The sequence below is a fragment of the Pogona vitticeps genome, chromosome 13, assembly GCF_051106095.1.
Source record: "Pogona vitticeps strain Pit_001003342236 chromosome 13, PviZW2.1, whole genome shotgun sequence".
Lineage (NCBI taxonomy): Eukaryota > Metazoa > Chordata > Lepidosauria > Squamata > Agamidae > Pogona > Pogona vitticeps.
Genome location: NC_135795.1, coordinates 4,031,609 through 4,058,009, shown reverse-complemented (window position 1 = coordinate 4,058,009; position 26,401 = coordinate 4,031,609). Strand labels below are relative to the sequence as shown.

Here is a 26,401-nt window from a genome sequence, read left to right as displayed (position 1 = left end):
TTTCTCATTTTCTGAGCCTTAGGTGATCTGGTTTTTTGATTCCCCTCTGATTGGGGCTGGACTGGATGATCCGTTGGGTCCCTTCCACCAATTCTAAGACGACGAAGCGGTGGTGAATGCCATGTGTGTGCACACACACACACCCCACACAACCCCTGTTATGCTGTCAAGGCAGAAAAGGCCATTTTCTATTTAATTCACAATGAAGGGATTGTGAGACAAGATTAAAAAGTGCCGATTTATTTTATAAAACACAGTATTTGCACATAAATTATGAGTGCCAAGCCTCTTCAAGTTTTTCATTCCTCTCTGGAGATCATAAAAATAGATTTAAATATCTGCACGTTGCAGAGGTCAGCACGGACTCCCAGTGGCTTTCGAGCAGAATCGGTACGAAAAGAGGTAAAGTGCAGGACAAGAAACGATCTGGATATTCTGGCTCAGGCAATTCGACTTTAAAATAAGGTACTCAAAAGGTGACCCACTCTCTCACCTGCTCTTCCCACTTCAGCTGTACCATAGTTTCCCTCTAATGACTAAAAAAATGGAAACCATTAGTTAGTTCAAAGCCCTTTGCTTTATACAGCAGGACTCCCTATCCGCGGGATCGGTATCCGCTGATTTATTTATCCGCTCTCTGAAAATACTAAATAAAAAATGCAGAAATACATATTTAATGTATTTCCAGGGATGTATTTATCAGAACTGGCCTCTGGAGTGATGCAGAGACCACACCATGTATAGCCTTCAATACATCTGTATTTTTCGGCATCTACAGCGGAGACCCTTGGAACCGATCCCCCGTGGCTACAGCAGTTCTACTACATATTGTATTCTAAAGCAGTGGTCATCATTCTGCGACATCCAAAAAAGGGCCAGCACGACCCAGGGATCGTTCAGGGAGCCGCAGGGCTGTATAGGATCTTGAATAATCCTGTTCCACCCTTTGCTACTGCATCGCACCGGCCTCTGCTTTAAAAAAAACTAAATTACATTTAAGAATTAGGTCTGCATTAAGAAGACTTAGTGGAGGCTCCCAATGTAGCTCCGTGCAGCTGTACATCAGAGATCTGGTGCGCAGCTATAGTGCAAGCTAAATTGCCCCGTCACTTGCTAAACATGGTTTTATAAAAAAGGTGCACATGCGTGAGCTTTCCAACCTAATGTTTTAAACTGCCATTTTAGGAGAAGGTCCCTGAGATAGGTTTGCAGTTCTGTCTAGCACGTGCTAAATGCAGAAATACGTTCTGTATGAAAAAATGCTTCCCCTTATGTAGAAATAAACCTTGGGCCAAACCATGGCTGCTGCGATCCTGTTGCTTAGCTAGGCCCGCGGAATCAGTGGGGATCCGGTGAGCCAACTCCTCTGTCGGCCCCAGGATTGGCCCAAATCCTGTTGCTCAGCAGAGTGAGTCACCCGTAGAGTAGGCTCATTTGAATCAGTGGAACCGATGGAGGAGTTGCCTCACCGGATGATCCCTGTGGGCCTAAATCTCGTGGGATGCATGACCCTGACGCAACAGGATGACGAGTCATCCCGGTAGCTTTCTCTCCCATGAATTTGGTCTCATCAACTTTCCGAATTGCCGTCAGAACCTCCCTCTCTTATAGAACAACTAAGGGATGGAAAAATTGCTTCCTTGGAAATTCAGGAGGTGCCTGAATTTCCCCTTTGGCTCCCCTTTTCACGGCACGGAGGGGGGAACGACGCTCGAGAACCACCCGGATGTTTGCAAAATCGTTAACGGTTCTAAATAGAAAATCGCAGGGCTGCAGTCCCGGGAGGACCCGGGCCCCCTTTCTTGCAAGAAAGACGTACCTGAAGCAAGGAGAGGGCGGTGCAAACAGCCGCTGGGTTTTGACCTTAAGGAACAAAGAGGTCTTTGGAAGATTTTTTTTTTTGCTGTTGAAGGCCGCTGGGGTTTCTCCTTGGCTTCTTCTCAGGAACGGACAACCTCTTCTATAGATGTTGGGTCTCAGGGATCTCCCCCCTCCTCTTCCTTCTCCCAAGCGGCAGAGGGGCAGCTGTGCGCGGTCTCTCCGTTCATTTCCTGCAGCGGGTGGTAGGTGTACGTCCCACGGTCACCTCGCCCGGTGGGCTGGCAGAAAAAGTGCTTCAGGTTCAGGGCGGCGCTGAGCAACAACAGGACTGAGGTTATGCCGAGCCACACCTTCCTAGAAGGGGAAAAAAAACAAGCAACAGCAGCGAATAAATAATGTGGCAGGACCCCCTCCTTATCCACAGGATCAGGATCTGCTGATTCCCTTACCCGTGGTCTAAAAATAGTAAAAACGTTAAAAGAAAAATCCTAGAAGTAGACATTTCTAGTGATAAAGTTACCAGAACTGGCCACTAGAGGGAGACAGAGACCACATTACTGTATATATATATATATATATATATATATATATATATATATATATATATATATATATATATATATATATATATATATATATATATATATATATATATATATATATATATATATATATATATATATATATATATATATATATATATATATATATATATATTCGGTATTAAATAGCGTTAGCTATAATCTGCGGTTTTTAGCATCAGGGCGGGGCCTTGGAACTGATCCCCTGCTAATATGGGGGTCCTACTATGATTGGAATAGTAATTAAGTTATATCCAAAATCATTATCATGTCACTTAAAATAGTAGTGCACATCAGTGGTCCCCCTTTTTTAGCGCTGGGGAAGGCGGGGCACCCCCCTGCGCTTGTGCGAAGGGTGGCACATCGCTCGTACGGGTGTGCGCATGTGCAAACTGGTTATACGGGAGGAGTGCATGGGGGGGGAGGTCTCTCTCCGTGGCCCGGTCCGGCTCAGGCAATAGATACAACCGAAAGCAGATGTTTAGCTCCTCCTGAGCGGCACTCAAGTCTGGAAATGTGCAAAACGTGGGAGGCCGGGGGGTGGGGGGGTCAAATCCATAAACTCCCATGACTTACCCTGCAAGAAAGTGTTCCTGGTCACGCTCCGTTCCCAAGAGACACTGCCCGGCTGGGAGAGAAAAAGAGAAGCAGATTTCCAAGAGAGCTGTAGACTGAAATCTGAGCCGACAAGCAATATCCACATGGAGAAAACATAAAATGTTCTTGTACACCAGGTAGGAAAAAAAAAACCACCCCTTATCAGTGGTATCCACTGATCTACTTATACACTGTCTAAAAATATTAAAAGAAAAATCCCCCAAAATACATATTTCTAAAGATATGTTCCCAGAACTGGCCACTAGACGGAGACAGAGAGCATGCCATGGATAGGTAAAGGTTCCCCTTGACATTGAGTCCAGTCGTGTTCGACTCTAGGGGGCGGTGCTCATCCCCGTCTCCAAGCCATAGAGTCAGCGTTTGTCCGAAGACAATCTTCCGTGGTCACATGGCCAGTGCGACTTAGATACGGAAGGTGGTCCCTATTTATCTACTTGCATTTTTACATGCTTTCGAACTGCTAGGTCGGCAGGAGCTGGGACAAGCGACGGGAGCTCACTCAGTCGCGTGGATTCGATCTCACAACGGTGGTTCTTCCGACCTTGCAGCACAGAGGCTTCTGCGGTTTAACCCGCAGTGCCACCACATCCCATCAAGACACTCACCTCTGGCGAATTCCACCATCCTGGGGGATTCAGAAGAAGCGTTGCAGCTGCCCGTCTTCTGATCGCAAGGGCACTGGTTCGGGCACCGGCAGGCACGCAGGCAGCCCGGTCCGTACCACCCCAAAGGGCACGCTGGGAAAGCGACGGGAGATACCAGTTACAAGACAACGGGCAGAGGAGACGTCAAGGGGGCACTGCTGGAGGTCCCGCGCAGGGCCAGAACGATCCGGCTCGTGGCCATTCGAAGAACCACTCAGCTAAGTCCCCTAACCCATTTTGCCGAAGCAAAACGAACAGCCAAGAGGAAAAAAGTTTGGCCCTAAAGCAAAATGGGATCGCCACACCGGGTCACGAACCAAACCTCAAACCAGCCCGGTTCATCGGTTTTTCTGGTTCGTGCTTCGGTTTTGTGCCGAAATCTAAAGCCGATTTATGCAGGGAGGGAGCCTGAAAACTCACCGGCGTGATGGGGATGGAAGAGGCACTCAAGACAGATGAGTCTTGACTTCCTTCGTCCCCATGACCTTGCCCCCCCCCAAGGTTCTTGGACTTCAACTCCCAGAAATCCTGGCCAGCCGAGGTGGGGGTGAAAAGGCTTCTGGGAGTTGTAGTCCAAGAACACCATGAGTGATCCACAGTTGGGAAGAGCTGCCCTCCATGGCCCCTGTGACAGAATAATCACATCTGTACCCCTGTGACAGAATAATGGGGAGAGGGAGACGCTATCAAATTTATAAAAGACACCCCGCACACACACTCTTATAGTTTAGCTCGAGTCGCGCAATCGGAGTGAGGTTCATCTGGGCTGCGAAGCTTTCGCGAAGAGATGGTCAGAGGAACCTGCGTGTCGCGATGGCTGGTCGAACCCCCTCACCTTCCTCACAGAGGGGGCCCCGGTACCCGTCTGGGCAGGCGCAGGATCCGTGGACGGGGTCACACCGGCCGGCGTTGAGACACAAGCATCTGTGGGCACATCCGTCGCCGTAAGTCCCGTTGGGGCAGCCTGGGAGGAGGAAGGCACCGTGAAGCGATCACACGCACCCACAAACCCCCAACGGGTTTCTGACGAACCCTCTTCCGGTGAAGACGCTGCCCCTCCAGAGTCTACCTGCCCCCCCTGCACCTCATCAGGGGACACTTCTCAGCGCAAAGGATGGACATTTCCACCCTCTCTCTCACCACGAAGAAGGTGTGCGGATTCTGTTACCTTCGCTGCAGTCGGCCCCCGTCCAGCCAGCATCGCAGACGCAACCCTCTGGAAGGAGGAGGGGGGAAAAAACAGAGGAGGAAAGAAAACAGGAAGGACAGTCAGGAGATCAGAGGGCGGGGGTGGTTTTCGACAGAAGTCGGACAAGATCGACGGAGGCATTTAGGGCGGCAAGCCAGCTAAGTAGAGAAAGCAGCCAGAGGAAGGACACCGATCCCCCCACGGAAGGCCCAGGAGAACCCAATTTCAACACAGACACTCTCTTTGCTTGCTGGAGGAAGCCCAGCGCCCCCCCCTTCTGGCTTTGCTGATGGGCTTCCCTGGGTCTTGGGCCTCTGTCCATTTTGACAGTCCTACGTAGGCATGCACACCCGCACTGGCCACGCCGCTTACCTTCCGTGCAGATTCCGTGCAAGCTGCAGTTGGAAGGGCCGCAGTCCAAGACGTCGCAGGCTGCTCCTCTCCAGAAAGGCCCCTCGCAACGGCAACGGCCGCGCTCACACCGCCCGTGGCCGCTGCAGTCGGGGGGCTCGCAGAGGGGGTCGTGGACGCAGAGGATGGTCGAAACCGACCGAGGGCAGCGCCACATGGCGTTAAAGGCACTGGAAGGAAGAGAGGGAGAAAGCAAGGGGGATGAGAACGCCCGCCTTATCTTTGAAGCTCAGCCGCAGGTGTGCTTTTTTCATATGAAAGAGGAAGGCGACAGAGACCAAAGGGAGAGCACTCGAAGATTGCAGCCGCCAGATCTAAGGAGATCCCCCTAGAGGTGCGACAACTTGAGAACCAATCTCGCTCGCCCTTTGGGAAGCTGGCTGGAGAGCTGCGTGGTTTCAGTCTCTGGCTGCAGAGCCAGAAGTTGGGAGTTCGATTTCCCCCCATTGGGCCTCCTGGGAGAAGAGCCAGCCTGGGTAGCCTTGGGCCAGCTGCACAGTCGTCCCAGGGCACCCCCAGTGGAAGAGAAAGGTAATGCACTTCTAAATATGCACTACCTGGAAAACCCTGGAAGGCATTGTCATAAGTCAGAATACTGACTACAAATCCAGCTCGGGTTACTCTTAGAAGAACTAGGTTCTCACTACTGTATTAACCTTCTTTGCAAAGCCTAAGAATGAGCGAAACCACCCATGGATTGGATTAGGGCAGAATATAATGCATGACAACAGGCGTGCGAAAGGGCTGAGCAGCCAACAGGGAAAGCACCTACCAATGATCGGAAGGGTAGCTCGCAAGCGTTCCATTTAAGACCAGGGTGGCCGACCCTCCGCCGTCCAGGTTGATGGCGTTGACAACGTCCTGCTTCTTCAGGAACTCGGCCATCTCCCAGAGATTGACGCTGCGCAAGGGAGAGGGAGGGTGTTAAAAAAAGAAAAATAGTTTCGCACGGGGAGCGAGGATACTTTGATTTCCACAGCACGGGTTCATCAAAAATGGGCTTTTGTATTTTCATGCAAGCGTGGCGGTCTGAATTTAGTCCACAAAGCAGCCTCCAGTTTTCTAAACATGTCTCCCTTCACCAATCCAAAATGTAAAAGCTTCTTTCCTACGGGAAAGCAAGAGCGGAGAGCTTTCAAGATTCTGAGGTGGACTTCACTTTTCGTGAAGATGTCAAGATACAAGAGATGGACTCAGGCAGAAAACCAAAAACACCGGCCCAAATTCTCTTGTAAGCATTTACGGTGCAGGGGAAATGGCGTGGTATGCAGCGGCACAATCAGGAATCCAAGCAGGAATTCCCTTATTAGCAGCTGCTGTGGTCCCTGACTAAATCGCCACTTGAGATTCCTGGCTGTCCCACTGCAGGCAATATCGTTTCTCTAACGTTTTCTAACTTTACACAAGAGACTTTTGGTTAAACTTTTAATTTCAGCTGCCTAATTTAGAAGAGACGGGGCAAGGAATCTCATTTCCCCCTTGCTATTCTTAAACAACAAGGAGCCACAAACCTTTGCCGATCTACTGCAGATCACCCTGAGAACGATGAATAGATCTTGATCCACCTTTTTGTTCATCCATGCATTAAAGAAGCTTAAATTATCTGCTGCAAAGCAGACATCCAGGGCTGGAAACCTTCCTGGTGTCTGGTTTCTCATGTGAATTTTTGAAATCGGATCTCTCCGGATTGGTCGCTTTAAAGGGAAGCACTGCTCTACAACCTAAGATTTCAAGAAGAACAGTTTCCTCTTCCAGGCAGACCGGAGCACAATTCCCCATGTGCCATAGGATCGCCTGTAAACAGATCCCATCAATCTGCTCCAAAAAGCAGTCCCAAAATACGAGCTATTTCCTAGGATCACACCTCCCGTCTGAGATCACACATCACTGTGAGAGAGACTGGGTTTACTGGCGGGGGGGGGGCATGGACCTACCCCCTACTCTCTGTCTGTCCATCCATGTGCGCCAAGACCAGTCGCCCTTGCTTGTCATGCCCCACGGCCGTTCGGGCTGACATCGTATTGACAAATTTGTCAAAGGTCCCTGTCGGGAAAAGAAAGACACCCCATAAATGCCTGAGAATATAAGCTTTCTGCTACAGGGGTTTTCCCCCTACCAAGCAGCTGTTTTCTGCTCTTCTCTCTGGAGGCCCAGTGGGGGAATCGAACTCTCTACCTCTGGCTCCACAGCCAGAGAACTAACCCACTGAGCTATCTAACAGTTTTGCAAACATGCAGGAGTTTATTTGCACAATTTAATCTACACTTTCTGCAACGGTGCACTTCCACCCAGGACAGACACGTCAGGGAGGGAGCAACACAAGGGAAGCCTTCAACTTGCTTCATCCTGGATGTGCAGAAAAACTGACAGGGGTGGATCACAGAAGCACAGAATATCAGAGTTGGAAGGGACCTCTAAGGCCATGCAGTCCAACCCCCTGCTCAAGGCAGGAATCCAAATCAAAGCAGATCTGATGGACTGTGGTCCAGTTTTCTCTCGAAGGCCTCCAACGCTGGAGCGCTCACCATGTCTCGAGATCACAGGTTCCGTTGTCTAACAGTTAAGATGTTTTTTTCCTGGTATTCAGCGTAAATCTGGCTTCCTGTAACTTGAGCCCATTATTACGTGTCCTGCACTCTGGGATGATTGAGAACAGATCTCACTCCTCCTCTGTGTTTGAAAAGGAATGTCCTATCTCACTTCAGTCTTCTTTTCCCAAGGCTAAAACATGCCTTGAAGCGTGGTGGGTTTTCAGCCCTGACAGGTACTGCACCTCCTGCAGCGGAGAGGGATGGGGGCTTTAAGGATCTTACCTGTCTCCTGCGTTTCATCGCATTCCACCGCCCAGCTCTGATTCACGTACACCTCCCCATCACGCAGCAGCCAAACCACGCCACTCACAAGCTGCACAAAGGGGTTCTCTTTTGCTAAGACCTCCTCCTCAGAGAGGTAGCTGGAAAGGAGAAAGGAGAAGCCACTCCACCTGGAGACTGGGAAGCTCAGAAACATCGGGTATAAACATTCGGGTTCCTACAGGGCCACCATCCAGCCTCGATGGGCTCCAATCACAAACAATGGGTGTTGTAGTCCAAAAAATATTGAGAAGGTTACAGGTGACCCAGCCCTGACTAAAACACGAGGTCTTCAGAGTGAGAGTCTGACTACGACTCAGGGTTTTGTGGGAATTTATGGTGTGGGGCACTGGTAAGTTCCTTGAAAATCCCACATACAGTCATGCCCTGCTTAATGATTACCCCGCATTACGACGAATCCACTTCACAATGATGTTTTTGTGATTGCAATTGCAATCGCAAAACGATGGTCTAAATGGGGGAATTTCGCTTAGCGATGATCGGTTCCCTGCTCCGGGAACCGATTTTTGCTTTACGACGATCAAAAACAGCTGATCGTCGGGTTTTCAGAATGGCCGCTGGGTGCTCAAAATGGCTCCCCGCTGTGCTTAGATTCCTCGCTATACAAGCACCGAAAATGGCCGCTGTATGGAGGATCTTCACTGGACGGTGAGTTTTTAGCCCATTGGAACGCATTGAACGGTTTTCAATGCGTTTCAATGGGTTTTTTTCCGCTTTACGACGTTTTCACTCTACAGCGATTTCACTGAAACAAATTAACGTAGTTAAGCGAGGCACCGCTGTACCTTGAAAAACCCTGTTAAGGTCTTCATAAATCACAAGGACTTGACAACGAACGATAAGGTCAAAACCCACTTTGGAGCAGGGTGAGCAGGCTTAAAGGGAACAAAGGTGAGGGAAGACAGAGCACTTCTTACCCAAAAACCAGGGTCCCATCCTTCCGGATGCCAAACTGTGCATTCTGCACCCCTCCAGAAGTTTGCACCAGCCGCCCGTCGCTGATGACATTCCCAAGGCATTTCCCAGTGTCCGTGTTAAAGTAACCCCCGTTCTGAGCCACCAGGCACTTGCCACGTCTGGCCATCTCTTCCACCGTGGCTCGGTTGTGGGAAGGGCAGCCCCCCGGCCCACCGGGCTCTAGCACTGAGAACGTCCGCAGAGGGTCGGCCACTACCGTGATGTGGCCGTACACGGGGCGCCGGTCGCGACCCTCGGGAGGGATGTACGAAACAAACCCACGAGTGACGGCAGGCGGGGAAAGGCTGCTATTGTCACCATGCCAGGAGACGTGTGTCGTGTTGCCGTGCAGGAGAGCCTGACAATCACGGAGGGAGCGATGGCGATGCCGCAATCCGTAGTTTGGAGGCGAGTATGGCATTAAGAGGTCATCGTTGAGCGAGTTCCTGAAACGAAGGAGAATGAGATATCAGCATGACGGCTTCAAGCTGGCTTTAGTCAAGCTGGCCTCTGTTCAAGGCAACTGCAGTTTTCTAGAATGGGGGGGGGGGGCTACAACTCCCATCAGTCTCACCCATGGTAAGGAACAATGGGAGTTGTAGTCCAGAATTTTTATTCAGAGGGCCACAGTTGCTCACCACTGATTTAAGACGCAGAATAGCTTAGTGGTTTAGCCGCCTAGAGTGGTCATGACGACCAGATAGGCGGGATATAAATGGAATAAATAAATAAAATAAAATAAATCTGGCTTTGCAATTAGACCAGTCCATAACAACAACAAAAATTCCAGCAATTTAGGTGGTTAATTTCTTAAGTGCTCCCGGGTTGACGAGGAATCCTGCTGGACTCTCAGGAAAATGTGTTTTTAATATCCGAGTGGTCCAAAAGCAGTATCACCCATGCTTGTTTTTGGATACTAAGTAAGCCTACTGAAAGCTTCCTAATTTTTGTTTAAAAAAAATATAAGAGCTCACATAGGCCTATTTTACTTTATTATCTCCCTGTTTTTTTCTGGGTCCTTTTTTCGCTAAATCCTAAAAAAAAAAAAATTCTTTATGTAAAATAAACCTATAGGGGGTACCCCTTAAATTACTCGCAAGGGCGGTGGTCTTGTTACTTTTATGGTAGGAAGCGCAAGAACAAAAAACAACAACCCTGCAGAGCCTTGAGGACTAGCAGCTTTGGCTTCTTAAATCCGGAAAGGGGGCCCATTTCCTTAAAGAGTGGGGGGAACGCACATGCAATGGCAGGCAGCCCAGAAAGGGGGACTATATTATTATTTTTTTCATTTTTTAAGATTTCTATCCTGCCCATCTGGAGGGGAGCGGGGTAAAAGCTCAGCCTCGGGGGGGGTGGAACCCCTTCCTTTGGGACCCTCACCACTCGGCGCCGCTGCCCTGAGCGCCCAGGAAGGGGCAGAAGAGGCTCCAGACAAGAACCGCCCCGGCGGCGCCTCTCCGCCGCTCGTGCAGCAGACGCCGCTCTATGGAGGCCGCCATGTTGTCCCGCCCGCGGGGTCACATGATGGGCGATCACGTGGCGGGGGACTGGAACGCCCGGTTGCTGATGCCCGGCGAGAATAATCTCTTGCCCCCTCTAGTGGTCAGGGGGCGCAAACGCAGGGCTTGGTCCTCCCAGCGAGTCTCGCGTTCCAGAGCGACGTCTTTGCTATTGTTGCTGATAATAAATTTAATTTAAATTTAAAATATTTTCCACCCCGGCTTTCTCCTTTAAAAGGACCCAAGGTGGCAGAGGTGGAACTGCAGAGCTGGAAGGGACCCCTGGGGGTCATCCAGTCCAGCCCCTGCCCAGGAGGCACAAGTGGGGGGAATCGAACTCCCAACTTCTGGCTCCGCAGCCAGAGACCTAAACCACTGAGCTGTCCAGAACTGACTTACAGTGAGCCTATTGCCAAGGCAAGGGAGGTATTTAAGGAGTGGTTTTACGCATTTCCTACCTCCAGTGAATTTCCATGGAAGAGCACATGATTCAAACCCAGACCAGCCAGCACAGTGTGATAGATAAGAGTGACAGAGTAGGATTCATGGACCTGGATTCGAGTTCCTGCTAAGCAATGGAAATTCACAGGCGGTCCGTGGGAAAAACCACATTTTTTAATCCTCACATCCCTTGGAAGCCCTCTTAGGCTGGCCACAACTCGGATGTGACTTGACAGCACATCACAGAAGCAACACAAGAGAGCAGGGGGGGTCTTAAAGAAGGGGTGGATAAAGCCTCAAGGATCCTGGGGCATACAATTGATACAATTGATTGTAAAGGGAGACGGTCCTTCTGAGGCTTCTAAGAGCCTCGGCTCACCTTGTTTGTCCCAGTTTCGGGTTGTGTGTGCAAAAAAATGACTCCATGGGGAAGAATGTAGCTCACGGTCTCTGTGTCCTCATCCCTGATTGCATAGATCAAGAACAAAGTGTCCCAAGAGGAAAGGAGGGGGGGGGGAGAAGAGACCAAACATGGGAGAAAATGAAGTAAACAGCGGCTGAGCAAGAGAAGAAGAGGGGTAGCCACTTTCTTTAGCCAAAGGCGGGTCTTTTGTGAAGCTAAGGGATCTTGATGGCCTGTTCAGGACAAGGTAGGTTGTGTTACAAGGACAATCAAACCCATTTGGATGCTTCAACCCTGCGCTGTAATGACACCATAATTTAATTTTTCTGTTTTGGATTCCCAAATGTCCGGCACACGGTTCTGCCGTCCGTACCTCTGCGGCCAGCGTGCTTCGGGTGGGGAGCACGGCGCCCCCGTCAGCAAAACTGGGTACAATGGGCGGGTAGCGGCAGGCGCTGGGGCGAAGGGGCCAGACGCCCGGCTGCTCGGGGGCTCGGCCAGGCCGAGAATGAAAGGCCAGCCCTTCTGGAACGGTCCTGCTGACAGTCCGGTTTCAGGGGGAATCATCCTCCCTCTGTCATTCTGTGCTTGTTATGAGGAGGAGGGGATGATCTGTTGCGTAGCACCAGGGAAGAGGCCTAGAAAAAACACCGGGGTTGTGAACTTCTGGCCGGAGAGAAACGGCCCAGCCGTGGAAATAAAAAAAAAGACGAAAAGAACCACAGAGTGATATTTTTATACTAGCTCTCTCCCTTCTGGTGCCATCTGGGCTGGACTACAAATGCCATCATCCTCAGCCACATTTCCGGTTCCCTATGACGTGAAGTGCCTTCGTGTCCAGAAAGGAGGCCCTGAGTTGTACGGGGTCGATCTTATCTCGCAGAAATATGCAGCCGCCCCACCTTGTTGACTTTCAAAATAACTTGTAAAGACTGCATCTGACTATTTTTTGTTTTGTTCCTGCTGGCTGGTGGGTTCCAGACCCCCCTCCTCCCCCATGTGTGGAAACAGACGTATTATTTGTTTCCACTTGCCAAAAAAAAAAACCATCAACAACTAAAACACTGAGGCACTCAAAAGGGAAAAAAAAGAATCTAACAACTTTCCTGGAAATAATTGCTACTGGAGCTTTGTAAACATGTGTTTTTTTTCAACACGTGTATAAATAAATTTTGTGACTTTATACAGTAGATGCAAAAAGAATAAAATCGTGGCGATGGAAGGACGGCACAACGTTAAAGTTGACCGTAGGGAAACTGAAACGGAGATTTTTGTATACCTTGGTTTAATCATCAATCCAAAGGGAGACTGCTGCTAAGAAATCGGAAAAAAAAAAAAAATAGGAGGGCAGCGATGAAGGAACTAGAAAAGATCATCAAATGTAAGGTCCTTGATGACTGAGACCAAGATCATCCGCACGCTTGTATTTCTGATCATCATGGACGGGTGTGAAAGCTGGACAGGGAAGAAAGCTGATGGGGGAGAAATTGATTTATTTTAAATGCAGTGCCCGAGGAGAGATTTAAGGATACCCTTGACATAGAAGTCGGTCCTAGAGCAGATCGAGACTGAACTCTCTCTCTCTGGAGGCAAAAAATGTTGGCGCTGAAACTGTCCGACTTTGGGCACATCATGAGAAGGCAGGAATCTCTGGAAAAGACAATAATGCTAGGAGAAGCTGAAGGCAGCAGGAAAAGAGGAAGACCCAATATGAGATGGACGGATTCCCTAAAAGAAACCACAAGCCTCCGCTTACAAGGGTTGAGCGGGGAAGTTGGGGATTGGAAATTTTGGAAAGTACTTCTTCGTAGGGTCGTCCCTGAGTGGGAGGCCACTTGATGCCCCATCATAACAACCGTTACACTGGCGCTTCTTAAACGAGGCCCATTTATTTCATGCGGGCCGAACGTTCTGCTTCGTGGACAAAAGGCACCTTGTAGCAGTGGGAGATCAGGCCAACCTCATGTTCGGGCAGCTTCTCAAATAAATACCTGTACATCAATGCCTTCATTGTTTGGCCCTGCGCACTGCAAAGTGCTTTGGAAAAAAACTGGTGAGTCCCCAGAAAAAAAAATGCATTTTGGAAGGTGGGGAGAAATCCTCTAAAATAATAGGCGGAGATGTTGGAAACAGAAAAGTAGGCTTCGGTATCTCTGTATGAAGGAGAGAAGGGGATTTGTGCAGGAATAGTACATGTGGTTGCCGTAGTCATCCCTGTCGCAAAACAAAAATCTGAGCTCGCCCTTTGCTCTTGAACCTCCCTGGAGATGTAATTAACTCAACAGGATTCCAGCCGCTGTGTTTGGGCCGCCAGAGGTAATCCAGAAAATGTACAGGTTGGATCAGAATTTGAACCCAAGCGACCAGACTTGAATGTTTCTGCGTGACAAAAAGGGCTGGCGGCCAGAAGAATCTGGAGCGAATTAGGAGACATTGGCTTTACAAAAGACCCGCCGGTGGGACATTAGTCAGAATGGCTCCAACTCCCCTGCCTGGAGGTTTTGATTTTTCCAAGGAGGGCTAAAAAGGAAGGTCCTAAGAAATCGGGTCACTTGGACATTGGCTACTGGGTTTGCCCTGAAAAGTTGAAATTCAAAGCGAAACCAAAAGAGTGGAAGTCAAAACTTTATTTTGGAAGTTCCTCGGGGCGGAGGTTGGTCGGCTGAGAGAAAGAGAGAGCCAAGAGCGAAACGTCTGGTCTCGATCCAGAAAAGGTGAGCCAGAAAAGGTGAGCCACCTGGGCGCATCCTCCCTCTTCCCTCGTGCGCTCCCAGGCTTGAAGGCCACCTCGCCCAGTCTCCGCCCCGCGGTGCCTCCAGTTGAGGCTGGGCTTTCTCGGGCAGCTCCACCCCTGGACAGGAAGCCCCGCCGACATCCGAGTTGCAGCTGCATCCGCAACAGGCAGAGACGACGGCTTAAGTCACCCGATCCGAGCGCTTCCTCCGAGAGCGCACGGGGGACCCTTTCTTTCCAAAAGGAACGGCGCGTTTCTTTCCTTCTCTTCTAGGTAGGTTTTGGGGTGTGTGGGTGCGCGCCAGGAACGAGAAAGGAACGGGGGAAGGGGGCCGGAGAAGAAGAAGAAGAAAGAGGCTGGTGTGTTTCCTCGGAAGTCAATCCGATACTTTGTAAAAGGGGGAAGCTTTACGCCCAAGGACGCGGCGGCCGAGAACCGCAGCCTCGGTAAAAGAAAAGAAAAAAACGAATCGCAGCCTCGATAAAAGGAAAGAAGAAGCAAAAAAGAGGCAAACTTGAGCGGGTGAAGTTTTCACGCAAACATGGAAAAATTAAGGAAGGGGGGGAGGGGATAAGGAAGGAGTGATGGAGGTAACGAAGTTTGCCGAAAAGCAACGAAGGGGAACGAAGAAGACAAAGCTCGGAAGGAAAAACAAAAAGGGAAAAGGCGGATGGGTGGATAGGAAGAGAGACAATGAGACATGGAGGTGCATTTCGGGGGCCTGGAAGTCTTATGGGGCTCCTTTTTTGCACCCCCTCTTTTTTGGGGGGGCGGGCAGGAGATAAAGTCCACAGCGCAAAGAGACGTTCAGGGAATGCGTTGTGTAAGTTCAGTTTGAGGGGTGTTGTGTAAGTTCAGTTTGTAAAATGTATAAATGTTTTCCTGCTCTCCCTGTATGGAGAGTCCGGGGTAGATTGGAGGAAGGAAAGGGGTCGCCCCCCCTTTTTTGGCAAGAGATGGGGGGCTCTTCATTCCCCCCCTTTGCCCCAGTCTTTTTTTGAGGGGGGGCCGCTTCAAGGGCTTGATGTGTTGCTCTTTCTAGAAATGCAAACTTCCTTTCTTTAAAGCAAACAAACTTTAATCTGCAATAAGTTAATATATTTATTGGAGTCCAGTGCGTTGAGGATGTTTTTTTTTCTTCCAGAGGGTCCCTGTGCCCTGCTTTTTGGTTTCTGAAGGGAGGGAGGAAAGATAACCAACAAAGGGGATTTTTTTTGGGGGGGGGGATCTTGAAGTGTGTGCAGAATTTTTGTTTGTTTGTTGAGTTGTGATAAGTCTGGACTCGGCTTGTTTTTAAATCGGAGTTTGGTGATTTTAGCGCCACCCTCTCTCCCCCAGAAACCAAACTTGGGCCAGTCTCTTTTGGGGACTCCGGGACCCAGAATCCACTACTTGGGCAGGGATTCTGGGAGTTGGGAGTCCCCACCTGAAAAAGAACGTTTTCATAACTTTGCCTTGGAAATAAATCTTTAGAGGAAAGGCTGGAGGTTTGGAAATGTGCTCTCGCATGCAGGCTTCTGGCCAGAAAGATTGTGGAAATGAAGAAAACACAATGCATTTGTGTACTGGTATTAAAGAATTTTAAATGCGGGGTTTTCTTTCTTGTGTGGATGGTGTTTTCTCTGCTGTGAGCAGGGTGGGGAACTCGAAGGGCAACGATAAAAGCAGAAACCTCAAAGCATGACACTTCCTCCCAGTAGAAATAGAAAGCTTGCCTTTCTGTTTTATGGCTGTGCTTTTAAGTCCCTGCCGGAGCTGCAAAATTTGGTCTTTTCTCCACCTTGGAAGGTAAATTTCAGGAGACTGCCTCGGTTGAATTTCTGCCTGCAAAGAGCTTTACCTGCAGCCTGCACCTCTGGGCCTGTGCTCCACCCCGATCCGACATGGTATGGGGTTGTGGTTTCGCCCATTTTATTTTGACAAGTCTGGGCAAGGCGGTTAAAGCCACGATGAGTGGATGACGGGAGTAGAACCACAGGAAGCGGCTTTGTGCGAACTCGGTATTGGCTGCACTCCTCGTTCCTGGTTTCAGGCCGAACTCTTTCCTAGCTTGGTGGCTGTCACAACATCCTTTTCAGTGTTCAGGTTGAGTTTCTTAGAGAGAAACTGGGAGACAAATACGTCCCAGAACGTTGCAGCCCTATTCAATCCCGTCTGAAGCTTCCAGATAGTCTTCAAGGGCAAACCCGTGGGCAGTCCATGGTAGTAATCAAGTCTGGATGCGTCCAGTGTGTCTGATATTTGTGACACGGCTGCCTCTCGGTATAAGAACCATGAGTCGGTCAGTATATTAATCTTGTTATTTTTTTTTTAAAGTCTGTAAGGCATAAAGAAAATTTGGAGAAGAGAGTCACAGGGGACTTTAATAATTTCATTTTAATGTTTTTAAGAAGTGTAGTTGAACATCTTTTGGAGTCTCAAGGTGTATTCGGAGTGGGCTGCTCTCCCAGAGGCATAACGGCATCCGTCTTAATTGCCAGGGGGAACGATCTTGTGATGATGGCTTGTTTGATTAATTGCCATTGAATCATAGAGAATCGGGCCTTTGATGAATCGTTTGCAGGAGTGATTGGTACTGATTTTATTACCGTTTTTAACGTAACCTTTGTTTAATTCGTTTTAAAAAATATTTGCGTGTACCTACTGTTTTTAGCATCTACGTATTGTGTTTTCCACGATGTCAGCTGCTTTGGCTTCTTTTGGGGGAGAAAGGTGGGATAAAAATATTTTAAATAAATAACAAATAACAATAAGAGTGAGCTCCGTTAAGATGGGCTGGTTTGACATTTAGAGGAGGCTGGCCTGGAATTAATTAATTTTATTAGACTTCTACCCTGCCCATCTAGACCAAAGATCTACTCTGGAAATAATCTTGTGCAGACGAATAAGAAAAAAAAATCTTTCTCTCTCTGCCTGAAAAAAGCCATAAGCCTATTTCCACAAGCAGGCAGCGCAATCGAAGAGTAAGATTCAGACCGGCCAGTCCTGGGTTCGAATCCTTCCACTTCCCCGGGTGAATTCAAGCGTGAGCATAGAATCACAGCATGGGAGAAATGGAAGGGGAGGGGGTCCCTAAAGGGTCATCTAGTCCAGCCCCCTGCTAGGGCGGACGTTCCACAGGTAAAGTGGTCCCCAGCAGGTGACCAACCAACCTCTGCTTGAAAATCTCCCAGGGAAAAAGAGTCCCCTGCCCTTCGAGGCCGTCAGTTCGGTGGTTGAGTAAGCAGCCCCTGCAATATTTGAAATTTTGTTTGGTTTATTTTATTTTACGGCCTTTGAGGCGATGCCAAAACAAAGCGGGAGAAAAAAAAACACAAAACCAATAAACTCCGCCAGAAGCGGTCAGAGGTGAATTGCCCTCTTTCCCTTCTGTTTATTTGTCCGAGAGAGAGGCCGTCTGTGTGTGTTTTAAAAAGCGGCTTGAAACAGTTCTTGTATTCAGTCTATTATAGTTTTGTTTGTGTATTTAAGCTTGTTTTTCTACTACATTGTTTGAATACTGCTTCTCTCTGTCGCTCTCGGTCTCCTCTGAAATGGTTCTGCCAGAGAAATGCACACATATTTTATAAATCAGCATTGCTGTTTAGCCGAAGGGGGTAGCGTTCGGGTTTATGCGGCTCCTTGTCTCTCTCTCTCGGAAAAAAAGTCCAGAACTTGAGTTACTTTTCTGTTCTACAAGTTCGTAGAATCCCGGAGTCGGAAGCGGGCCTCGAAGGCCATCCAGTCCAACCCTGTGTAATGCAGGAATCTCAACCCAAGCAGATCTGACGGAGGGCGGTCCCGTTTTCTCTTGAAGCCCCCCAGCGTTGGAGCACCTCCTCTCGAGATCAGCAGGTCCGTTGTCGTACTCCTCGTAACAGTTAAGAAGTTTTTCCCGACCTTCAGCCAAAATCTCTCGTCCTGTCGCTTGAGCCTGTGATGATGTATCCTGCGCTCAGGGAGGATGGAGAACAGATCCTGCCCCCTCCTCTGTATTAGACGGCCAGGACCTCCGAGAGATGATGCTGATTTTGCAATTCCAGGAGTTGCCGTACACACAAAAAAGGGGTCGTTTTCCCCATAACTGTTTGGGAGCAGCTGACCTACGCTTTACGAGAGCCTCCGGGACGACAACGTGATGTATGAATGTGAAACGCTGGACCATGAAAGATGCCAATGGGGTGGGGGTGGAACACATTCACTGGAGCAGAGATTTATGGATGCCGTGGACCAAGGAAAGACCATCAAAGGGTCAAATTGAGCCTGGACTCTCTTTTGCCGGTTGCCCGGTAGAGGAGGAAGCGTCAGGCGAAGCCGGTGGGAAGAGAGATTCTGTTGCGTCTGCCGGGGAGAGGTGCCGTTTTGCAGGTTTTGGGGTCCACCCAGGCAGAGACCGAACTCCCTGAGCTGTTTATTCAGGCAGCTAGGGACTTCTAGCACTTCATTAACTGATTTTAACAATAAAAGTTGCAGGAAACAAATTTGTCTTAGACTTGAGGGATTCTCTGCGTAATCAGTGAATCAAGTGCTAGTAACTTCTAGCATTTGCTTCCTGAAAGTTTTATTTCAAAATAATAATTAAAACTTCTGTTTTCCGCAGAGCACTGATAATCTTGGGAATGTGATGCAGAAAAATTTCACTTCTTGGGGTCCTTCCTCCCTTCCTCTCTTTCCTTCATTCCTCTCCTCCCTCCCTCCCTTCCTCTCCTTCCTTCCTTCCTTCCTTCCTTCCTCCCTTCCATCCTTCCTTCCTCTCTTCCTTCCATCCATCCTCCCTTCCATCCTTCCTCTCCTCCTCCCATCCTTCCTCTCTTCCTTCCTTCCTTCCTCCCATCCTTCCTCCCTTCCATCCTTCCTCTCTTCCTTCCTTCCTTCCTCCCTTCCATCCATCCTCCCTTCCTCCCTTCCATCCTTCCTCCCTTCCATCCTTCCTTCCTTGCTTGCTTGCTCCCTCCCTTCTCCCCTCCTCTCTTCCGTCCTTCCTCCTCCTCACTCAGGGCCTCAATTAAAGGAGTTGGCTGGGGAGCCTGTTCTGTGTTACTGTCATCCTCGTGAGACCACTTAAGCTTCGTTTCTTTCCTTTTACTGTTATGAGAAGGACTGGAGTTTGTCACACTGACAGCGGAGCCCTTACTATTGCTTCTGATGTCATGGCAAAGATTTGCGGCAGAATGGAGGAGAGGGGCTCTGTGGGTGTTGGATGCGACCCTAAGATCAGACCGAGTCATTGCTTTTGCCTCGTCATGGGGCTGATTCGTGTCTTGATCAAGAATGATTTCCCAGACAAACCTCTGGCGAACTTCCTTGAGATTGCAATGCCATGAGAGACTGTGGGGTGCAGTGGTTACACAGCTGGTGTGCAAGTCTGGGAGAGCATTTATTTATATACAATATTTTTACCCTTCCTTTTCCTTGAAAAAGGACCTAAGGTGGCTTACCTCATTAAAAGTCCATTTTTAAAGCTAAATACAGTACATGTACAAACACTAAAAAGGATCAAATACCACACTAAAAGATGGTAAACGTAAGGAACACCAAAACACATTCAAAGCAGTAACATACACGAATCCATGGAAAAACCCCACTCAAGCAAAGGGAGTTTGCCTGCTTGCAGAAGGACAGCAAAGATGGGTCCAGTCTGGCCTCCAGTGGGAGGGAGTTCCATAGTCTCTGGGAGCAGTCAGAGAGAAGGCCCTCTCGCGTGTGGGTGGTGGGACTGATGATCTTAAGACCCGAGCCGGCTCATAAAGGGAGACACATTCCTTGAAACGGCTCGGATTAAAAACAAGATTAAAACCAGCACTTTAAATTGTGCCCAGTAATGGATCGGCCGACAGTGGATCTGCTCTAAAGGGGGGGGGATCATGTGGTCCCTGTAACCAGCCCCATTCAGCCATCTGGCTGCTGCGTTTTGAACTCGCTGACGTTTCTGGACACTCTCCAAAGGCAGCCCCACGTAGAGCGCATTGCAGTCGTCCAGCCAGGATGTAAAACTTAAGGCATGTGTCAACTGTGGCTGAATCAAACCTGTCCAGAAATGAGCATAGCCGTCAGTGTCAGCTGGGAGAAGAACGGGGGGGGGGGGCACATTCCAACTTGAGCTCCTTGAAGGAAAGCAGATTGTCCGTGTAAGAAATGATATATATATATATATGTTTAAAAATTGTTTGTGAAGAAGAGCATTCAGATCCTGTCACGCTAGCATGAGCCACTAAATTAATTGCTAGATGAGGCATCGAAATCTCTTGTTCTGAATTACTTTGTGGGGGACGTGTCGGTGAACTGGAAGAATAACGCAAACGTGTGAGCAAGGCATTAACACTCGTGTGGGTTGTTTAATCCATGGCAAAAAAAACACACATGCATATATTCATTTTTTCTCTACAGGATAAGAAAAGATCTATTGAATGAGGAAGGGTGCATTAAAGTATCTTCAGAGGTGACTCATTTGCCAATGCAAAACAGGATGGTCGCTTTTTGCCTTGGAAACCGCTAGCTAGGGTGGGGAATACAACCCCCTCCATCCTCTCTGTGATGCTGCCTGTGGCTGATGGAGGTTGTAGTCCAGGCACCTCTAGAGGAAGGGCACGTTCCCCCAGCCATCTAATGATGAGAAAACAAGTGTTGCCTAAAATTATCTGCCCTGGAAACAGAGGTAGCAGGTATTTCTCCCGAAAGAGTGACCAGGCTGTTGTTTTTCATGAACCAAAATCTGGTTTCGTGTTTTATTCGCACACAAGCGATTACTGAAGGCTACTCCGTGGACGATTTGCTTCTTCTTTTAAAAACAAGGTCTTGATTCCCGACAGGAGCTGTTTTTGGGGCCGGCCATGTCTTCGGAAGCCTCTTCCGCTCCCGAGCGGTCCCCTTCTCCGGGCGCTCTCCGTCTCCCGGAAGGCCGCCGGCCGCGGGAACGTTCGCCGTCCCCGATCCGAGGCTATCTCATCCCCAGCCCACTTCCCACGCGGAGGACGCGCACCTACTCAGCGTGAGTACACAGGGGAGCTGATGGGATGGTGTCCAGACCGGATGGTGGCTGGCGTGCCCTCTTGGCCTTCTGGTGACCTCGGGGGGCATTATGACCACTGGCCCGTTCCAGCGACTCATCAAGGGCCCCGGTTGGGTCACAATCGGTGCTCAGAGCATTAGCTCAGAAGTGAGGAAGGTGGTTGTCGGGAGGGGAGGGAGGCTGGAGAGGACATGGGAGTAGAACGGCCTCTGGCGTCTCCCTCTCATGGTCTCTTAAAAGCTGGGCCACCCTCCTGGCGAAAGCTGGGTCGGCTTCTCCATGGCAGCAGAACAACTTCGGACCAGTACGTTGAGGTGAGGATGCGAGCAAAGGCCCTCCTATTCACCAGATGGGTTGAGACCAAACATGGGGACGAATAAACAAGAAATTGTGATATTCGTAAAATATCGCTGATTCGCGGGATATTCGTCCCGTTGTATTCGTCAGGTTCCGGAAACCACGACGAATACGAAGGGATGAGTATTTACCAATTTTTTACTTGTCCCTTTGTGCAGGCTGGCTGCAGGAACGGAAACCGGAGCCAGCCTCCTCCTCAATGCCGTGCCCATCAGTGGTTCAGGGGGACATTATGTTTTAACGACAAACCGACGATAATTCGTTGAGTCGTCGCTAAAATCTGGAGCTTCATTGATTCGTCAACTTTGAAGGATCATGACGAAGCACCGTTTTTTTCACCGATTCTTCGCCAGCACTCGTTAAAACTGCATTTGTGAGCTGTGCTTCTGCCCTTGGCAACCATAAAAGCGTTTTCCTGGTTCTAGAAGCCTTCAGGAATAGCTACAGCAGGACCCCCCCCCTATTCCACGGGGGACGCCTTCCAAACCTCCCCCCAAAGATGGTGAAAAACAAAATATATATTTACTTTGGGATTTAAAAAATATTTTTAAATATTTTCCAGCTGTGGATGAGTGTTTCAGCGGATATCGATCCCGCGGATACGGGGGTCCTCTGAAATTTTTAAATTTTTAGGGGTCAACTCTCCTGAGGTGCCGAAAAATGGAACTGAAAGTGGATATCCATCACTTCCAAGTCTCTTTCACACCCATTTTCTAGTGCTCAGAGGTGTGATAATACCTCAGTGGACTAGGCAGTGGCTATGGAGCCAGAGGTGGGGAGTTCGATTCCCCCACGGGGGCTCCTTTGAACAGGGGCTGGACTGGATGAACCCATGGGGTCCCTTCTATCTGTGCAGTTCTAAGATTATAAGATGCCGCCTATGGAGTCGGGGGCGCGGCGGGGGAAGAGCGGCTCCCTCTGAATCCGTGATGCCCAAATTTAATTCTTTTCTTAGCTTCTGAACCGTCTTGGTTTTATTCTCTGACGCAGGACGGCCAGAGCCTCTGAAGGACCCACCCACAGGGGGGTCTGTAAGTTCTTCTGCCGCTCCAAGGGCCACGGATTCATCACCCCAATGGACGGCGGTCCGGACATCTTTGTGCACATTTCTGAGTAAGTACTGCCGGGAGGGACTCGAGTTCGAATCAGCCCCCACGGGACAGCTTTTCCTGAACCTGGAATAATATACAGGAAGGACAAGCAGGCTTAGCAGATGAGTCATCCAACAAAAATGGGCTTTTCGAACCTGGCAAAGCTGGTGGGGGGAGGATGGAGGTTGTAGTCAGTATATCTAAAGGCCTCGAGGCTGGGGAAGGGCTGGACTCCAGTTTTAATGTATTGGGCGAGTTGAAATCCAAAGCGGAGTACTGAGTTTAATCAATGGGACTAGTGTTCTCAGGGGTAGCTCTTAGGAATCATCATCATCATAGAATTGGGGGGGGGGCTGGAAGGGATCCTATGGGGTCATCCAGTCCAGCCCCTGTCCAGGAGGCCCCGTGGAGGAATCGAACCTCTGGCTCTGCAACCAGAGGCTTAAACCACAGAGCTAGTCAGCAGTGACCCTGCCTTACTTTACACCTCCTGTCTACAGTCCAGCTGTTTTGTTGTCAACCTATCGCTGGCGCCACCTGCTTTATGTGTGAAATGTTTTTAACTTCCTAGTTGTGTTATTTGGGTATTTGTAGTTGAACACTTTTTGTTTTATTTGACCATTGTAAATTGCTGAAAATACCGCATTGCACTAATGGGATGGTATATAAATTTAATACGTAAATAAAATGACCCCTGTATCCACAGGATCAGTATCTGCTGATTCATTTATCCGTGGTCTAAAATATTAAAAGGAAAATCCTGGAAATATATACCGTATTTTTCCATGTATAAGAATATACTTTTGTCTAAAATCTTTAGACTAAAAATTGAGGGTTGTCTTTTACACAGAAGTAAGCTGAGGAGAGAACAAAAACAAGTGGAGGGGAAAGCAGGGATCAAAGCGATCCTGCAGTGCTTTGATCCCTTTCCCCCTACACTTGCTAAGCCCCACTTAGATTTCTTAATTTTGGATTAGAAAAGTGGGTGGCGTCTTATACATGGAAAGATACGGTATTTCTAAAGATGAAGTTACCAGAACTGGCCACTGGAGGGAACCAGAGACCATGCCATGTATAAATTTGGTTAGAGAAATATATTTCTATGGTGTCATTAACAGAACTGGCCATTTGAGGGAGCCAGAGACCATGCCGTGTATAGCATTTGCTATTAAAATCGTGTTTGCTATTATCCACGGTTTTCAGCATCCACAGAGGATGATTGGATCCAATCTTCTGTGGTTACGGGGATTCCTACCTGAAATAAATCTCCTGGAATGGTTCTACAGTGCATTAAAAAAAATTAATATCTTTTTGTTTTGCTTCCCTCTTACAGCATTGAAGGCGAATACGTCCCGGTGGCTGGCGACGAGGTGACTTACAAAGTGTGCACCATTCCGCCGAAGAACGAGAAGCTGCAAGCCGTGGAGGTGGTGATCACCCACCTGGCTCCAGGGACGAAGCACGAGACGTGGTCGGGACATGTGATCAGCTCCTAGGGGGATTCGTTCTCGCTGCTGCCTGAACCCGAGGAGGTCTCGTCCAACCGCAGAGATGGACTTTGAAGTCCGGATGGAATTTTCTGCCTTGTTGAGTGAGGTGAAACGACGTTGTAACAGGAGGGTCCGAAAGTGGCCAGGTTTAACTCCCCCCCCCCTTTTTAAATGAAAATTAAAAGAATTGAAAACACAATGCCTTAAAGACGGGCAGATAAGACAGTTACCTCTGGCTTTAGACCCTTCAGCTTTTCCACTAGCGTTGATTTCCTCCGTGGCCTTAGAAAGACCAAAAAAACACACCTTAAAGCGACACATTTCCTTCTAAGGTGGAAGAGAGGCTTTGATACCTAAAGAATTATTTTTTTTCCTTTAAGGGTGTTGCAAAATAACAGTTCGTGCAATTCGCAATTGGATGCAAGGAATTGGGTCCTTTCACACCAGAAATTTGTGGGTGTCGGAACAAGCGACACAGGTTTTCTAGTTGGTTGTGCGTATCCAAAGCAGGAATTCAAGACCGGATTTTTATCCAAAATCTGAAGGGCCTCCTTCTTGGGCTTTCTTTGACTCTCAGACATATATGTATATTTTCTGAGTGTCTTCTAAGGTTCTAGCCACAAGGGCCACGCAGCAGAGAGAATTCCCAGCAAGAGGGATGTTTTATTTGTGTTTGATGTCTTTATTTCCACCAGATTGTAAAAAAAGAAAAGAAAAGGAAGTGAGGGGGAAGAGAATGGGTTTTTTTCCACCTTTGCAGCCCGAGTTTAGTGCTTTGCCAAGATTTGGGCTGAAGGAGACAAGCCCGATGTTGACTTAAAATAAAAATAAAATACAAAATCACTGTGATTTTTTTTTCCTCCTTCACACTTGTGCGTAATTCAACCAAATTTTTCTCCTTCTGGGCCCTCGGAAAAGGGGGTCAAGTTCCTTTTTAATTGAATTTTTTTTTTCATATCCATACATTCACCCTATCATAGAATAGTAAAGTTGGAAGGGGCCCTCTTAGGTCATCCAGTCCAACCCCCTGCTCGATGCAGGAATCCAAAGCAAAACATAACTGCCAGGTGGCTTCCTGTAACTTGAGCCCATTGTTGTGTGTCCTGCACTCCAGGATGATCGAGAACAGATCCTGTATTATATGTTAGTGCAATACATTTTAGTGTCTCCCTATGAATTATTTTACTTTCCGGTAGCTCTCTTCCTCACTTCGTGCTCACAACGACCCCAGGAGGTTGGCCAACTGGAAAGATCGAGGACTCCGAAGCCGTGAAAATTGCAGCCTTGATGCCAGAACGGGGCGATGCATTTTGTTGGCCCACTAAAAATCAAACCAACCGCCAGCTTTCGTGGAGAACAGGCCACGTCTTCAGGCTTAGCGCAACCTCTTTGTGGACCGTGCGGAGAAACGGTAGACAAAAGAGTCCCAAAAATGGACTATACCCATCTGTGAGAGTTGATGTCAGCCCTCTCGAGGTTGGCGTCTCGAGCCTTTTTGCTGCCTGGTTGGGAATTTTTAACACCCCTCTCCGAGGACCGAAAGGCTGCCAATTATTCTGCGATGCCCTCTCCCCTCCCGTCGCCTGCTTTAGAAACAGCTGTTTCGTTTCTGGGCGGTTGGTCTCGTTTCCCACGCTCTTCAAGCCCCGAAAAGCTTCCCAAAGGAGCTTAGACCCGCTCAGGGTTTGGGGGGGGGGCAGCCCCAGTGAACAAGCTTCCAAACTTGGGCAGGAAAAAGGAAACCCACACCAAGCAGGGAACAGCTAAGAGGGAAAGCGTCGTGGTGGCGATTCTTAGGCTCAGATGGAGGGGACCGTAGCCATTTAAGATCCTGGCTTCGCACCGTCTCTCGTCTCCATTTAGATCGGCGTCTGCTTTGCTGGCCTCGGCTTCGTTCTACGGCCGCTTCTGGTTGTAAGGCGAGTTTCGCCTTCCCCGAAGAGGCTGGGAAGTACCGTGTAATGAGAAGATCACACAGAGGGTTCTGTGGGTGTGTCTGTCTCCTTGTTCTGGGGCTGGGAAAAGCCGTCAGGGCATGCAAGCTGTGGCTGAAAGTATGTTACGAAGCATGGCGTAAGTCCAGCTGGCAGCTCATTTTAGAGGGCTGGATCCAACCTTTGGCGCAGGCAGTCCGGTCGGTGGAAAAGGGCCTCTTTGTCTCTCCAAAGCATTTGTGCCAGACCCCCCCCCCCAAATGCTCAGAGTTTATCAGACATACATGTATGCTCCAGAGTTTTGAATTTCCAGTTAAATTGCTCTAGCTGTGCAGCAGGCGTGCAGAGATTCACAGAATCGCTTCGCGTT

At 48.9% G+C, this 26,401-nt stretch overlaps 2 protein-coding genes across 3 annotated transcripts; one reads left to right on the top strand and one right to left on the bottom strand.

The window, feature by feature from the left end:
- Positions 1-224: 224 nt before the first annotated feature.
- On the bottom strand, positions 225-10,627 carry NAGPA (N-acetylglucosamine-1-phosphodiester alpha-N-acetylglucosaminidase). Its single transcript, XM_072982520.2, has 11 exons — positions 10,475-10,627; positions 9,055-9,540; positions 8,078-8,217; positions 7,199-7,307; positions 6,037-6,165; positions 5,226-5,434; positions 4,833-4,880; positions 4,500-4,628; positions 3,626-3,757; positions 2,979-3,030; positions 225-2,175 (listed from the first exon to the last, which is right to left on the bottom strand). Exons 1-11 carry the CDS (start codon positions 10,591-10,593, stop codon positions 1,977-1,979), a joined length of 1,752 nt encoding a protein of 583 aa, XP_072838621.2. The 5' UTR covers positions 10,594-10,627; the 3' UTR covers positions 225-1,976.
- A 3,577-nt stretch (positions 10,628-14,204) lies between these two features.
- Positions 14,205-24,940, top strand: CARHSP1 (calcium regulated heat stable protein 1). 2 transcript variants are annotated; one of them, XM_078381469.1, is made up of 4 exons: positions 14,205-14,444; positions 20,957-21,138; positions 22,507-22,629; positions 23,941-24,940. In XM_078381469.1, the coding sequence occupies exons 2-4, from the start codon at positions 20,981-20,983 to the stop codon at positions 24,101-24,103; spliced, it is 444 nt and encodes a 147-aa protein (XP_078237595.1). In that variant the 5' UTR covers positions 14,205-14,444; positions 20,957-20,980; the 3' UTR covers positions 24,104-24,940. The 2 variants fall into 2 exon arrangements, with proteins under 2 accessions (XP_078237595.1, XP_020664252.2); XM_020808593.3 differs by having other exon boundaries at positions 14,207-14,444; positions 20,960-21,138.
- Positions 24,941-26,401: the final 1,461 nt, after the last annotated feature.